At 31.5% G+C, this 17,764-nt stretch overlaps 1 protein-coding gene across 1 annotated transcript; it reads left to right on the top strand.

Moving 5' to 3' along the window:
* Positions 1-13,017: 13,017 nt before the first annotated feature.
* Positions 13,018-13,667, top strand: LOC131633517 (uncharacterized). The gene is made up of 2 exons (XM_058904231.1): positions 13,018-13,287; positions 13,347-13,667. The coding sequence occupies exons 1-2, from the start codon at positions 13,018-13,020 to the stop codon at positions 13,665-13,667; spliced, it is 591 nt and encodes a 196-aa protein (XP_058760214.1).
* Positions 13,668-17,764: the final 4,097 nt, after the last annotated feature.

Genomic DNA, 17,764 nt, shown 5'->3' with positions numbered 1-17,764 from the left:
TCGGAGGATTATGCATCTTCCTCATTCCCACTTAAAGGGTATCAAAATCAGAATTTTCAAATTACTTTTCATCCCCGAGCGGTAGTCAAAGATCCTTCAACAGAGCACCCTGGTTCTCAAAGAAGGTCCCCAGCCGAGGGTACTCAAGCAAGACGACAAAAGATCATCAACGATCACAACGCCTTCATTTATTTTCCCAACCAGAAGCTTGACACGCTCAAGTCATACATCATACATCATACATCATGCATCATACATCAATACATCATACGCATATTCATACACAACATACATAACATGCATATTTCTCCTTTAGTTCGAGAATCTCAACACATACATTACATGCATCATGACATTGCATATCACTAACTTGATTTTTTCAGGCGGACGGATATCTTCTGCAAGGATATTCTCAATCACATGCAGTGTTCTCCTGAATTCTATCTCAGACAAGCAGGTCCTCTCAGATACAATCAAGCCGAAGATTCATTCTGAAGAGATCTCTCTTTCCAAGTCACCTATCAACTCAAAAACATACCAACACAAATCTAAGTCGATACCTCAGACGGTTCCAGAACGATATACCATCAAAGATCTAAAGCTGATACCTCAGACGGTTCAAGAACGATCTACCATCGAAGATCTAAAGCTGATACCTCAGACGGTTCCAGAACGATCTACCATCAAAGATCTAAAGCTGATACCTCAGACGGTTCCAGAACGATCTACCATCGAAGATCTAAAGCTGATACCTTAGACGGTTCCAGAATGATCTACCATCGCAGATCTAAAGATGATACCTCAGACGGTTCCTCATGGATCAACTTTCAAAATCTAAAGCGGAAAAACTTTGGACAGTTCCGTAACGATCAGCCTCCAAGACTTAAAGCGGTAACCTCGGACGGTTCTGAAATAGTCAACGCAAAGACTTTCAAATCCTTCATCAAGATATAATCAATGGATTCATTCTGGTGAACAAACCATCAAATACATTTTCCAGATGGCATCTGAAGGCCCATCTCAGGTAATGTTTCGATCTGTCGACAACATTTCTCAGACAACATTTAAAGACAAATTCCAGCATCACTTTTGGTCAAGGTAAGTGCAAATTTTCAGGGCATATAAAATATTCAATCATCTTCTACCTTCACATTTCAAACGATCTCTTCAGGTTTAAGAAGATTGAATAGGGGCAACTGTTATACCCCAAAATTTGCCCGCATCTGTTTTCAAGAAAACTTCAATCTAAAAATTAAGAGTGTCATATAATCTTGGATTTTTATATCCTGATTTATGAATACTTGGTTTTTAGAATTTTTCTTATACGGTATTTTGGCTCGCTGTTGAGTTTATTCTTACGCAAACGCCAATTACTGTTTATTACTTCACACACGCTATTTATTTGAGATTTATTTACAGATAAATAGTACTGACGCAATTGGTACAGAGTTAAATCTTTTGTAGGCACAGAGTCCAGGGATTCAGACTGTACTGGTAACAAGTAAATTATTATTTTTGTTCCCCACTAATTTTTGTACTATATTCCATTATTTTCAAAATCTTTTCCTTTCTTTTCAAATCTCTTTTTCAAAAATCAAATCCTAACTTTATTCTATACATCTCTCTTTTTTCCAACACTATCATACACTTTCTTTCAAATCTTACTTCCACTCAAATTTTCCTTTTGTACGGAATCACTTCATTCCCCAACGTCTCTATCCTTCTTTTCATTCTATAAATACCTCTCATTTTTTCCATAAAATCTCACATCAAATTCTAACTCATCTCTCAAATTTCTACTTCATATTCATTCTCTCTTCTTCCCCCGACAAAAATGGCGAAGCGGATAGAGACGTGTTTTCTTATGATCATCACCGTCGTGGTGGTAATCATGTCCTTCTTCTGTCTGCATAGTCCTGAAAAATGTGGACCTGGGATGTTGACACTCCCAATCATTTATATGTTATTATTTGTAGCATGGGTTATTAATCGTCATTCTTAAAGTTTGTCGAATCTTTTAATAACGTACCGTTTATTCGTCGTACTGTTCATTATAGTATGTAATATTTGAACTGTCAGTATTAAATGTCGTACTATTTGTCGTATTGTTGCTTAATTATCCAGGTAATATTTTGTGTGTTTTCTGCCAGTTAAATATTTATTTTTTCTGTGCATTAAATGATTTTCAGGGTTATTATCGGTAATTTTGCTCGCATACAGTATTTATTATTTATTTACTATGTCTGTGTTTTGTCTAACAACTCATGTAAATAAATTTTCATCATTAACACAAAACAAAAACAAAACAAAAACAACAAAAATATTAACTTTGAGTGTTGAATTTTCACTTTAACTGCTACCTGAACAGTCAGTTGACAGTCAAAACCGCTGACAGTGCAATTCTCCGTGTTTTGTACCATCAATCAAATCAATCTTCTGCATTTCAAAATTTCAAGATTTTTGTTCTAGAAGTGTTCTGAATATCACATAATTAGCAGAGACTCAGCACTGCACAAAAATCAGGTACGCTTAACTGTCTCCTACACAAACAGTCCCTAACTAGGGTTTTCTTGTTTTTTCAGGAGAACAAGTTTTTGAGACCTCAAATGGATTTCATGGACCTCCATATATCTCAAAGTACCACCATACAAATTTTCAAACTTCAACTCACTCAGACGCACAGTCAGCAGCTCAAACAGTCAACAGACGACCCGTTTGACCAAAAAGTCAACAGACAGTCAAAAATGAATTTTTTTGTCAACATCCATATTTTGTCAAAGGATTCATCATTTGATCATTGTTTGATCATAATTCATCAAGGAAATATCAAAAATCAACAAAACCCTAAGTTTCAAAATTAGGGTTTTCTCCTAAAAAGTCAACTGAACTTTGACTGGTCATAACTCTCTCATCCTTCATCCAAAAAATTCAAACCAAATCTCATTTTTAAGGAAATTCAATTATCTTCAAATGCAATTGGTCCCATGGTCATTAGATTCACCATTTGAAAAATATGGACAAAGACATTACAGGTCATTTTCAAAGTCAACAAAAAATCACTTTTTTCAAAAGGATACACAAGGAGCATGGAAAATCATTTTGATATGATACCATAGACATTGGTTAGAGGACTCTTTGAGATTTCCATAAAGTACAAGATCTCCTTCATATGATAAAAATTGAGGGATTTATGCCTTGTTGAAGTTGACCATTTTTTGGGAAAATGCATGAAATCAACATTGATCAAAAATAAATTTTTTTCCAAATGAGACCCAATTTCCATGATCCAAACATGTTTCCTATGATGTAAAGGGCCTCCCACGACCAAGCCAAGGCCTATGGCATTTTTGTTTCTTTTTTGATTTAATTTTATCACATTTAAAGTTAAAGTGAAAAAGAAATGATGCAAGATTCTTATCCAAGGCTTTGTCTCTTGCATGAGTCATCAAGGTAGCTTATTTTCTGCAACAAGAGGAAGTACAAAGGAGGCTAAGAGCAAGGGAAGTGAAGGAGAGCAAGACTTAGTCAAAAATTCAAAGATTTTTAATATTTAAAAATCAAGAATTCAACAAAAGCAATCAATGCTTCTTGGCTTATATTTTAAGCACATCCTAGCTTATAAATGAAGCAGCATACTCCACAAAGAGAGGACACACGAAATAGCAAGGGCATAGCCATCAACTTCACAAAATTCTCACAAAAATATCAAACACTTTGTAATTTTCGTTTTGCAACTTCCAGCTTACTTCAATAAAAAATAACCATTCAAATCATCCTTTGGGGTCACATAGAGTAAGATTGATGCACTAAACAAGTCCCATAATGATTTAAATACGTGTACTACCATCTTCATGTTCCTAACTTCATAACTTTCGTTTTCGTATGCATGCTTGATTAAAATAAAAACTAACCACTTGCATGGACTCATGGCATGATATAGAGTAGATTTGAGTGATCACATGCAAGCTTTAATGTGGTTTTGAAGCTCCACCATTTTTGAGCTTCAAACATGTGAAGCTTTCGTTCTCCATGATACAAGCTCCAAATGAAAAAACTAACGACGCTATCATGTTCAGAAGGGTCCATTTAGGTGATCTGGGTGGCCCTTGTTCTTTTTTATTTTCATTTTGTAGGTCATTCAAAAGGTTAAAAATTTGAAAGCAAAATCCGCAGGTAAGTTTGCAGGAAATTCCGCAGGTACCAAGGAAGAAGATGATGAATAGTAAGGTGGAAAGTTTGACTGCTCGCGTGGCACTTTCCCTTCCTCTCATTCGCTGGTCAACCACACGTGGGTCCCAGTCTGGATAATATATTCCCCTTGAATTCAGCGCATGTCACCCACCATTATATCATGTTCCCTAACAATCTAAGCCATTGGATCATGATCTCAGCACATCCAACGCATCACAATATCCCCCCCATATCATAGACCTCATTTAAATACCACACAAGATTATTATTAATATATTTTTCTATTTTTATTTTAATTTCTTTGCAAAATTAATTTAAATAGTTTCAAAAATCAAAAAAATATAATAAAAATATTTTTAGGCTTCTAAAATAACCTATTATTTTTTGACATAAAATATTTTATTTTTTCTTAAATATTAAAATATTTTATATAATTAATTAGTATATATTTATGTATTTGCTTTTTAATTATTTCAACCAATCAAAAAATCATAAAAAAAATTGTTCCTTATATTAATTATAGTTTATACATCATAAGCTAATTTTGTACATATTTAGGATAATTTTATTTTTAAGTTTTAATTATTTGTGTAATTATTTATATAATTATATGTTAATTAGCTTAAAATCAAATTTCAAAAATTCCAAAAAAATAGTTTTATTTTAAAATTAATTAACAAGTATTTTGAACATACTTTGAACTTAATTTTTAGGTTTAAATTTTATTTCTACTTTTTTCCCATTTTAATTAAATTAATCATGCATTAATTCTAATTAAAATCAATCATCAAAAAATCCAAAAATATTTCTTTTATTTTCTTGCAATTTAAATTCCTAGATCAAGTGTATAGGTTGTCAAATTCATGTAAATAGCGTAGTTTACATTCCCGCAAAATCGATGTAATAGCGTAGATTTACTTTCCGCATTTTACATTTCCGCATTTTAATTTTCAGTACATATAAAACTGCGTGTATGCCCATGATTAAAATTGAATCGTTAGATCACTAACTTTAAAGATAAAATATCTGAATCAAAACACAATCACACTTGCACCTCTTAGGGCAATCCCTCTTTTATTCTTTTCAAAAATCAAAGTCAAATTCTACTGTTACAAATCCAAAATCGAACTTTCGTTTACATCCGGTGAAAGGAGAATTTTCTAAAGGAAATAGGAAAAGACCTTATAACTTAGGGTAGACCTCCTAATTTGCTTGCTCAAATCAAAATAAACAAATGTCTCTTATACTGTTGTTTTTCAAAATAAAACTTTCAAAAAAAGACAATACTTTGTATATATCCAAACGAGGATCATTACGAAGTTAACGTTCTTTTTTTCAAAACATCTTTCGAAAGATAAAAACACTTTGTATATATCCGCACAAGGATCATTACAAAGTCAATTTACAAAGGTATTTGAAACCACATACAAGCATTTCAAGGCAATAGAAAAGTGATTCAAAACAAGTGAGCTAAGCAAATTAAAGAGCCCATGGATAACCATGGATACAAAGGGTGCTAACACCTTCCCTTTGTATAACCTACGCCCTTACCCAGAATTTCTTAAAGGTCTTTTTCTGTTTCTTTTATAAACCTTTCCTTAATTAGATAAAATAAAATTCGATGGCGACTCTCTGATTTTCAAAAACACAAAAGCAGAAAGAAAAGAGTCAGTTCGCGTATCTCTCCACGAGAGGTACGGTAAAAAACCGAGGGCATAACAGTTAGCCATACAAAGATACCTCTTGGCCACTTGAAGAGATCTAGAACAGAAAACACATCTCGAAAGCCAAAGTGCCAGAAATGCAATATGCTCTTCGTCTGATACTTCTTCAGTCGTTGTGTCTTGATGTTTCATGATGAACGGAGTAAAAGTGGCTTTGATTTCATTAAATTGTATGGTATCGGTATCCATGTAGTTGGGATCGAAGACTTCCCTTACTGGTCGAAGCCCTGTAATAACGGCTATGTCGAAAAGAGTTGGGGATGATTACCTGGGAAGCATAAATGGCACGAGATTCTTTTAGGTTTGGGTCTGGAATGTACTGCTGATTGCCCACTTGTGTAGGGCGTTGAAGTTGTTGAACAGGTTGAAGAGCGTTTGAAGTTTCCGGTGGTGGGTTTTGGACGGTGGAAGACGCCAAGAGTGAGTTGCTTCAAGAAATAGATTTGAAACCTAAAAAGGGGGTATTGTGCGTGTTTGCGTTCAGGAAGATGAAAAAACGATGATGCATGAAGAAGAAAGAATCCTGAATGATAAAACCTTGGTATTTAAAGGTTTAGTGAAAACTTTTCAAATTGCTTTTGGGTTTTGAATATAGTTTAATAGGACACACGTTGGGAGATGATTCACTCGTCTGGCGGTCGAACATTTATTAGCCTTACTCCTAGTATCTAAGAGAAATGATCATAAGTAATGATGAGACGTGGGAACGCATGTCTTGAAGATACGTTTTTGAAAATGACAAGACATCTTTTAAAGAGAAGTAATAAATGATTTTGACGTTAGTCAGAGTCTTGGAACTCAAAAAGTATGAGGAAATCGAAATCTCATTATGGCAAGAAACACCTATTTCTCTCATCTTTCTGAAACAGGCATTTATTGGGGGCAATTTGTTAGTTGGAGATTTCGATTATTATATATGCTTTTTGGAGACTTAAGGTTCGAAGAGAAAAATGGCTTTGGATGGCCATTTCCGAGAATGTTATTTGTGATGAAGATTCCTAAAATCGAAGCTGAATCGAGATAGGTGATCTTTGGGACTTAATTGTTTCTTCTGAAAAACAAGAGTGCTGAAACTTGAAGTATTTCGATGAATTCTTGCAAAGAACATGTTGCCACGTATCGAATAGGATTCAGGCGGGAGGTTTCGAATTTCGAAACATTCTGTTTAAACCGACGAGGACAGATGGCGCCCCAGGGATTCGAAACACTTGTATGCGGGCAACGTGGCATTTCCTTAGCGTAGGACCGTCAGGGTCGAAATAAGTATAAATAAGGGTCTTAGTATCAGGATCCAGTGTGTTCATTTTGTACAAACCACTCACAAATCACTCAAATATCAAGTGTTAAGAGAAAGAGTTTCGCTGAGAAATGTACGTATGACACCAACACTTTAAATATGTTTGTATTACTATTACAGAATCAAAATGTCTTTTAATTTCCTTTACTTCTTTGCCCAGTCTTTCTTTTGATTTAAGTTTCTTTACTTCTTTCGTCAAGTAATTTACATTCCTGCACTTTACATTCCTGAAACTTACATTCTTTTACATCCTCGTCAAAGTTTTATTTACGTTTATAACAAGTTTACTTTTTGTTGTGTACTTCGTTAGTTTATTTCGCAAGTTATTTATATGCTAAAAATATTTTATAACTACTTCCAATTTATAAATATGAAGCTATGGTAACATTATAAAATGTCTTTGTTATCAATGGTACACAATATCTTTGTTACTTATAGCACACAGAATCCAACTTAAATTATTGAATCTAAACATTAAAAATTGGAGTATTGATCACATGAAGTGAAACAAAAAATAAAACTCATCATAAAGCATAAAAGCATATGTGATCTAACAAAATAAGATGGGAAGAGACTAATAATTAGGATGATTCAAACTTTTTCTACTGGCCATAAGTTTATAAATTGTCAAAAATCTCGCTATAGGCGTCGTTCATGTAAAATCAAATTGGTGCTTGTTGCTTCTCACCATTAGAATCTGAGTCGTTAGATATGATTCCAAGTATGAACATTTAACTATTATCATGTTTGAGATCAACTAAAAAGCTATTTGATTTGAGCAAAGCATTTGATCATGAAAATATTTTAAAAACGGGTCCAACGCCTTATTTTGAAAAAAAATAGAAAACCTGAATAAAGTCTTGTGCTTCCGATTGAGATTTGGCACTACTTTGATAGCAGTAATGGTTACATGTTAAAATCACAAAATATTAGAAGGAAAAGTGAAATCAACTTAAATGTAAAAATATAAGTTCATGCACTTCAACAGTGGAAGATTTGCAAAATTTTAAAAACTTGGATGCCAACATAAAAGATAAACCTAAGCTAGGTTCTTGAAATGAAATACAAATAAATCTATATACAAAACACAAACATTAGTTAAAGGTTTATCATCATCCAAAATGCACAAAACTTGATGAAAAGGCTTATCATATAATTACAAGTTAAATAAAACCAAAACAAATTTGATAATAATATTAGACATAAGCTTTTTCAATCAATGTGTTTTAAAAACCTATAAAAGTTAAAAACATGCAAGTTGTTGGGCCCTCTATTCATACATATATCAATTTTCATTGAATCCTTAAAAATTTCCTTGCACTTTCCGGTAACAACGTATCATATGAAATTATTTCCTTTCTCTTCTGTTCAAAAAATAGCTCTGCAACATTATGTCTATGAGGAAGCCACTCCACAGGAGACAAACTTGTTGCTTCAAAACAATTAAAAAATACAACTCATTTTAAAGAAAAGTAATGCAGAGATTTCATGAAAATATCTCACAAAATATTATCTTCATCACAAATCAACATCAATATATTTAACTAAACAAATGCAGTAAGGAGCATAACTCTATACACCGTCTTCTCACCAATAGAATCTTCATTTCAATTTATGCACTCGAGAACTGTCGATGACGACAGAAACACAACAACGAATCACAAGTCACAACAACATATTAGGAATACGAATCATACAATGATCAGTAGTCAGTTGTCACACTTGCAGTTGCAGCAAATACGCAACAACTATGTTATTTGTTTCATCGTTACATAACATTTGAAAGATGGTAACAATCTCTCAAGAAAAAAGTATGCCAGAATGAAGTATTGTCAAAAACTCGGTCACTTGCAGAAACATAGCATTCAATACACTTGTTAGTCATTATTTTGAGATAAATCTTGTTAAAAACGCTGTCACTTGCAGAAACATAGCATTCAATACACTTGTTAATCATTATTTTGAGATACATTTCATATTTACAAAAGACTTGGAGATTAAAAAAATTTATGTGGCAAGTATGTTATGCATAACTATAAAAGATATTATGCAGAAAATTTAATCCAAATTGTGAACTTCAGAAATGAATTTTTTTTTAACTAAAATAAAACTTATGACATGATAATATGGTGCTTACCTTTCCCTTATTATTCACAAAGTTTTCATCTACACCTTTAAGGATTTAATGCTTTTTAAGTTGTGACATCAATGTGGATGAGCATGGGAATTGAAGTTGCAATGGACCCAAAACAGATGAAAAATTTAGTTATACCTAAATGAATAGAAATGCAAAACATATAAGAATATAATCCAAATCATGAAATGTGTAATAAATATTCAGAGAAAACAATTGTATAGAAGCTTAAAAAAGAATAAACTGGAGAAAATTGCTTCCCATACTTCGACAATTATTTCCATGCTCCTAAACATATTGTTTTAATCCATGAATACCTTAAAAAAAAATTGACTCAAGAAATATAAACACTATAGCTAAAAACCAAAGTTGATTAATGTATTCTTTACTGCAGTGCAAATGACACTTGAAAATAATAGACAATATTTTTCTTAACACTTGCCTACAATTACTATGAGTTCTCAGAATGTATTTAAAATAAAACAAACCAAACATCATCAAAACAATGTTTAAAAGAAAGATTCACAACAATAAACAAACCTAATCAAACAAACTACCAATTACCATATTATCATCATAAGTAAAATAACCAAGAGTACATCTACAAAACTAAAACAGTTCATAAAAGTCACCAAATCAAGTTTTCTACTCACGTCATGTAGTATTTTCCTTGCTGCAATATCCATTATAAGTTGCAAACTGGTAATATTAGTTAAGCAAGAGCCCATTAATTGACTTGAAAAATGCAAAAATCAATTTTTCAATAAATAATAATCAAGGAGTAAAATTAATAAACCCATAGATCAAGCTTATAAGATTAAGGGGGAAACTCATCGCTCATGAATCAAAGATTAAGGGAAAAACATTGAGAGAAAACTTGTAATCAATGTGAACCTGTTTTAATCTTTGTGAAGCTCCACTTAGAGAGATACGATGTGTGAGAAAGAGGTGTTAGAGCTCTCAGTGGATAGAGAAATTGAATGGAGTGATGAAATTTGTTTTGTGGATGAAAATTGTTTGTTTAGTTTATCTGCAATTTGAAACTATGAAAACTAAAAGGCATGAACAAAGGATACGAACAATGAGGAAGAAGGTTCTGTGTATAAAGAAAACCAAAATTCAATTCGAACAATAGGAATCATATATTTAAATATGTAACTTGGAAAGTGAACTTACAGCTTTTCCAAAAGGTTATCATATTTAAATCTCATTCCTTGCATACTTGTGTTCATATTTCCTTAATCACCTAAAAACCAAATGAAACAAAGAAAATTAACAAATGGGTGAAAAAATGTGAAAAAGAATTACTTACGAATCCTGCTGCAACGATTGCGAAATCTCATTGAGATTCAGTTGAAAATGAATTTTGAAGTTGTGTATGGTGGTGTATATATATATAACACTATGTTTTCAACGTTTCTGCAATTGGAAGAATCGAAAGAAGTGTGAAATGAGAGGATAAATTTTTCTTATTTATATTACTTGGAAGTGTAAAATCAACATAAATTGAAAAAAAATTACCTGGAAAGTTGAAGAAATGACATTGATGATTAGAAATTAGGAGAAGAGAAATTAGAATTTAAGGGTTTGCATTGAGAAACCCATTTAGAAGTGAACCGGAAAAGTTTTTTTTTGTGTTCACATATGAAATTCTAGGGTTTGTATTGATAACCCAAATTGAAAGTGAATAATCGGCTTGGTTATTTTCATGTGCTCAAATAATTCGCTTGTTTTGAGTATCTAAAATGGGAGAAGAATCGGCAAGAAATTTGTTTGTTTCCAAGGCCCAATTTAACTAATTATTATCAATGGCGGATCTTGATGGGAGCGGGAGGGTGCAACAACACCCCTCAAAAATATGTCTCCACCTATTACAAATTTATGGCTTATATTTTAAGACTGCATGGAAGATTTTAAAACAATTGCAAGTCGTATTACCTTTTGTTCAAAAAGTGTTCTCACCGCTAGGGCGATATGAAGAATATATATAACATACATTTTATAATTTATTATAACTAGTTTGTTCATTTTAATTAAGCGAATTCCAATGACAAAAAGTTCAATAGCCTACTTATTTTTAATAAACCATAATATTTTATTTGTTCATTTTAACTAGGCTACTGAACATTTTGTCATAAAAAATAGCGACATTGCTTATTTGCCTATTATTAAATTAAAAATTTATTTTAATTTAAAATAATTATATCACTTAGTGTAAATTTTAAAGAAATTTTAAAGATATTAATTGATATGTATTATCTTTGTAAAAAAATTATATCAGTGTATCACAATTATTCATAAATAATATTTTAAATATGAATAAAGTCAAACACATATTAAATTTTGATGGTTATGATTAATTGATAATATAAATATTTTTAAATTGTTAGTATATCAATTAAATTTAATTTTAAATATAATATTTCAATTAATATTTATAGCACCCCTAATATTTTTTTTGTAAGATCCGCCACTGATTATTATTAATGAATATTAAATTTAAAAAAATAAAAAAATATTTAAAAACGATTGAACTAATTAAATAAATATTTAAAAAATAATTAAAGATAATTATAGGAAGGTTACTATTAATAGCAGGTTTTAAAATAGTAAACACTCCAATTGATTGACAAATGACAAACTTGCCAAATAACTCCTTTTGCTTTATTATATTTATGATATTGAGAGCACCAAATTTTTGCATTGATGGATGCTAACAAAAAATATGTCAAAGCACATAATCTTATATAGAGCGAGTTACCAACAAAGTTTGTATGGAAAGAAAGCGAGCATCGAAGTTCGCTGAGCTCCATGTCAAAGGGGTTTTTCAATTGGAAGACTATATTTTGTGGCACCTGGGTCCAGTCAAATATTTTATTTGAAGATTTTGTTGAACTATGTGAAAGGTCCTACACCTTATGATGATATCAGAATAATCAATAATGTAAAATACAACACTTTCAAAGATGCATGTTTTGCATTGGGCTTGCTATACGATGACAATTAGTTTGGGGATGGAATTTTGGAGGCAAGCCACTGGGGCAGCGACATATTTTTACGCAAGTTATTTGCAACTTAGTCGGTATCTAATCAATTGTCTCAACCAAATTTTGTTTGGAATAACACATCGGAGCATTTGAGTGGCAATATTTTTCACAAACAAAGACAACTTTGGCGTTTTGATGGTAATTTATATTCTTAATATATACATATATATATATATATATATATATATATATATATATATATATATATATATATATATATATATATATATATATATATATTATATATATATATATATATATATATATATATATATATATATATATATATATTCTTAAATTATTTTGTTTAATTATAAATTCTAATTATAAGTTCTTTTATATTTTGCAGATTTAGCTTTGACTCAAGATCAATTCAAGAGTAATGCTTTAGCTTAAATTGAAATTTTGTTGGAAAACAATAATGGGAGCTCAGAAAATTATTCTGACATGCCTCAGCTGGATAGGACGTTGTTAACATAGAGACATAACAAATTTATTTACGGTGAGTTGAACTATAATAGACAATCTTTAGTTGAGGAGCAACGTAAATTGATGTCAACTATGACAATTGAACAAAAGGGGAATATATGATACGATCATGGCAAGACTTACATTTGGAGAGAAATGCCTGCAGCATTAAAGTCGAAAGGTGATATTGTCTTAACTTTACCATCAAGTGGGATAGTTATATTGTTAATTATTGGTGGAAGAACTACACACTCGAGGTTTGGAATCCATTTAAATGTTGATGAACATTCGACGTGCGAAATAAATCTAAAAGACCCATTAGCTAATTTAGTACGTCGTGCAAAGCTAATCATATGGGATGAAGCACCTATGATGCACATACATTGTTTTGAAGTTGTTGATCATACTTTGAAGGATATACCGAGAGTAAAAAATATTCCATTTGGTGGAAAGGTAGTTGTGTTGGGTGGATTTTTTTTCTTCAGATTCTTCCTGTTATACCTAAAGGAACAAGTCAAGAAGTTGTTACTATAAATTATTCTTCTCTGTGGAGTTTTTGTGAAGTGCTTACATTGACCACTAACATGAAACTTCTAACGGGAGGTACAAATTCTAATATTGAAAAGAGAAAGAAATTTCCAGAGTGGATTTTGGGAATTGGTGATGGAAGTATTGGAGACGCTAATGATGAAGACATCACATTCCAGATACCACAATATTTGTTTATTACTAACTTTGGCTATCCACTTTCAGCTATTGTTCAAAGCATGTATCCAGATTTATTGCATAACATGAGTGATCCATAATTTTTTCATAGTAGAGGTATATTGGCTCCTAATAATGCGGTTGTGGATGCCATAATGCCAAATCAGATTTTGACATACCAGATAATGTGCACACTCTTGAATTTCTAAACACCATTGTTTCTTCTGGACTTCCAAATCACAAATTAAGATTGAAAGGTGGAGTCCCGATCATATTGTTGAGAAATATAGACTTGTCTTTAGGATTGTGCAATGACACCTAGTTGATCATTACAAAAATAGGAAGGTATGTGCTTGAAGGAAAGATTATATCTGGTAGCAATATTGATGAGAAATTTTTTATTCCAAGGTTATCACTCACTCCTTTAAGATAAAAAGACTTTCTTTCGAATTTCAGCGTCAGCAATTTTCATTGATTGTTTCATTCGCTATAAAGTCAAGATTAGTCACTTAAACATGTTAGAGTGTATCTGACCCAATCAATTTTCTCTCATGGACAATTATATGTTTCATTATCAAGAGTTACTTCAAAGAAATGCTTAAAGATACCAATAACTGACGATGAAGGTGAAGATTCAAATGTAACTGGAAACGTGGTGTACAAAGAAGTGTTCCAGAATATTCAGAGTTAGCTAGCAGAGTATTTATATAAAACTATGTAATTTCTTTTATGATATTTAAAACTTCTCTATTTTCATTTATGCGTTATTTCATTCAGCATAACTATTCGTCGGATTCATGAGATTATTTGCAAGTTATATTACTATACTAATATGAATGTTATATATGACATTTTAAAAGACCTTTGCATCGTACGGGTCATCGTCTAGTAAGGGAATAATTTTTAGAAGAGAAAATAATTTTGGTCAAGGATGGAGACAATGCGCTAAACCATTTAATGTAAAACAATTTTGGAGTAATCAAAGCCAACTAAAATGTGAAAAGAAGCTATTGGAAACTCTAAACCAGTTCATTCAAATGTCTATTTGTAATAAGATCAAGTTTACGCCTATATTAGAAACTTGGAAGTCGAAATAGGACATATTGTCAAGCACATAAATGATAAACCGAGAGGTGAATTCTCATCCAACATCTAACGAAATATGAAGGAACACTAGAATGAAATAGATAAAGGTGAGGTAAGTGAAAATCCTCCTAATTTGAATATAGTTTTTTTATGATGATGATTGATGAACTAGTTCAAATTTCCCATCCACTTAAAATATAATACACAACAGAGTTGAGCTAAAAGAAACATTCATTTGCCAGCATATCAAAAACAATTAATCGAATTGTTGCCATGCATGGTTATGGAACAGTGGTAATTAATGACAAAAAAGAAGAGAGCTCAGAGAAATATTTTCTTCCAATGTTTCAGGATAAGTGATGTTCCCCCCGAACATCATAATATTTTCATCACAGCTCTAGCAGAGATGCACCAGCCAGGAATCGAACAAAGATCTATACAGGGTACTATTCTACCACTAGACCACGGGTGCTTATTGACATGCTACCAAAATCACACTTTATAACTACCAATTATACTCTTCCATACCATAAGATCAATTGTGTATTTACTTATAATATTTTCTCTTAAAAGAATCCTCTCAAAGAAATAATTTTGTTTAAATAAATTGTTTGATATTTTTTATATGTATAATTACTTTAATTATTAGGGAGTGATATAATAATAATAAAAAAAAATTGCATACTCAGGTTATATCCTTAAATTTTGCCAATCCATTTTAACATGTATTTATTAATAATATTTTATCTTTTAAGAACTAAAAGAATTATATATTTCCTGCCAATTATGTTTACTATTGCTTGGTTGCCTAGGCAAATTAAACAATTTATTTATAGTTTTTTATTATTATTATTATTTAAGGAAATAATTTGATATATTTTATATTTTTTGTATCAGTGTTTATTTCAATTTTTTGATATTACTATTTAACAAAAACCAAAAGACTACAAAACACTTAACTAGACTATCAGAAAAGATCTTTTTTCCATTACGTACCCTTTATGGATCAGATGCTGGAAAGATTGGCATGTCAAGCTTTCTATTGCTTCTTGGATGGATATTGCAGATATTACCAAATCACGCTAAATCCTGAGGATCACAAGAAGACTTATTTTACCTGCCCCCTTCGATCTCTTTGCATACAGAAGAAGAATGTCATTTGGATTGTGCAATGCCCCAAATTTTTTTTAGAGATGTATGCAAACAATCTTCTCATACTTAATCGAAAAAAGCATAGAAGTATTCATGGATGACTTCTATGTGTTTGGAACGTCATTTTCCATATGCCTAAACAACTTGGACACGGTACTGAAAAGATGTACGAAGACCAACCTAGTTCTCAATCGGGGAAAATCTCACTTCGAATGTGTTGTGCTTGGACATAAAATTTCAACCAAAGGAAATAGAAGTAGATATAGAAAAAAATATAAGTGATCGAGAAGTTACCACCACTAACTAGTGTCAAAGGAATTATAAGCTTCCTTGACCACACTGGGTTCTACAGGAGATTCATCAAGGACTTCTTAAAAATTGCTAAACATTTAAGCAATCTGCTTAACAAAGATAAGTCCTTTCAATTTGATGAATCATGTTCACTTGCTTTTAATAATCTCAAATAAAAACTAATGACTACTCCTATAATTAATGCACCAGATTAGACACTAGACAAAGGTGTGTTATGATCCACAATCAAATAGGACAAAAGGTGGTTGATCAGGAATGTAACACGTAATGGGAATCTCCATAAGGATGTGTACAAGACATGGCTTGAAGGTTTTTGCATTCTAGAAGAAGCCAAAAGAATATGCAAGTTACAAAGATCAATCTATGAATTGATGCAAGCATCTAGAAGCTAGAATCTTCATTTTGATGAAACTATAAAACAATTTGGAGTCATTAAAAATGACGATGAACCTTGTGTCTACAATAAAGTTAGTGGTAGTGATCTTATTTATGGTATTTTATGTAGATGACAGATTACTCATTAGAAATGATGTCTTTACCTTGCAGCAAGTAAAAACTTGGCTAGGGAAATGATTTTATATGAAGGACTTAGGTGAAGTAGTCTTTATATTAGGAATCAAGATATGTAAAGATAAATCATAAAACCTATTTGGTCTAAGTCATAGTACATATATAAATAAAGTACTAATACGATTTATTATGCATGACTCCAAGAAAATGGTTCATACCTATGAAACATTGACTTATGTCTATCAAAAATACAATCTCATTCGAATAAGGAATAAAAGGATCATATAAATAAGACCATATATGCAAATTTAATAAGATATATCATGTATGTCATATTATATACTCAAATAGATATCTCATATGCTTTAAGAGCAATAAGTAGATATTGGTTTGATTCCAATCATGCTTATTGGATTGTTGTCAAATATATCCTTAAGTACTTAAGAAGGACTAAGGATTCATTCTTGATATATGGAGTCTGGGAAGAGATCATTGTAATAGGAATGCACTGGAACTAGCTTTTAGACAGATAAAGATGACTTCAGATTGAAATTTGGTTATATGTTTTGCTTAAATGGTTCTAGTGTGAGCTGGAAAAGTTCAAAGTAGGATATAGTCAGTGATTCTACAAACAAGGTTAAGTATATTGTTGCCTCAAATTAAGAAATGCAAGGTGTCTGTATCAAGGGGATCATTAGTGAATTTGGCATAGTCCCTAATATTATTGGTCTCGTTGATCTCTATTATGATAACAGTGGTGCCATCACACAAGCTAAGGAACTTACATTTCCCAAACATTTCAATCGCATACTTAGGTAATATCACCTTATTCGAGAGATAATAGATAGAGGAGATGTGAAGATATGCAAACCGTCAAAACTTAACAATGTCGATGACTCACTGAAAAAAGATTTTTGCATAGTAGAAGCATGTTTGCCTTACTAGTTACTAGATCTATGGGTATTATGTGTATGTCTAATTAACTCTAGTGCTAGATGAAAATTGTTGGTGTAAGCTCTAGAGATCAATAATTTTTTTAGAACTTATTACTTGTATCAAATAATCTATTAATAATAATAAATTATTTCTTTATTATGTATGTTTTTCCAAAGTAATAAAGTCCTGATAATAGCTAGTT

The sequence above is a fragment of the Vicia villosa genome, unplaced genomic scaffold, assembly GCF_029867415.1.
Source record: "Vicia villosa cultivar HV-30 ecotype Madison, WI unplaced genomic scaffold, Vvil1.0 ctg.001134F_1_1, whole genome shotgun sequence".
NCBI classification, from domain to species: Eukaryota; Viridiplantae; Streptophyta; class Magnoliopsida; order Fabales; family Fabaceae; genus Vicia; species Vicia villosa.
Note: the sequence above shows the minus strand (reverse complement) of the source record. Positions and strands in the feature narration are given on the sequence as shown.

Bases quoted from the DNA above. Each gene is read 5' to 3' on its own strand.
- LOC131633517 (XM_058904231.1), top strand. From the start codon at position 13,018: ATGCCTGCAGCATTAAAGTCGAAAGGTGATATTGTCTTAACTTTACCA. The intron at 13,288-13,346 runs GTAAAAAATATT...TTTTTTCTTCAG, and splicing joins CTTTGAAGGATATACCGAGA to ATTCTTCCTGTTATACCTAA.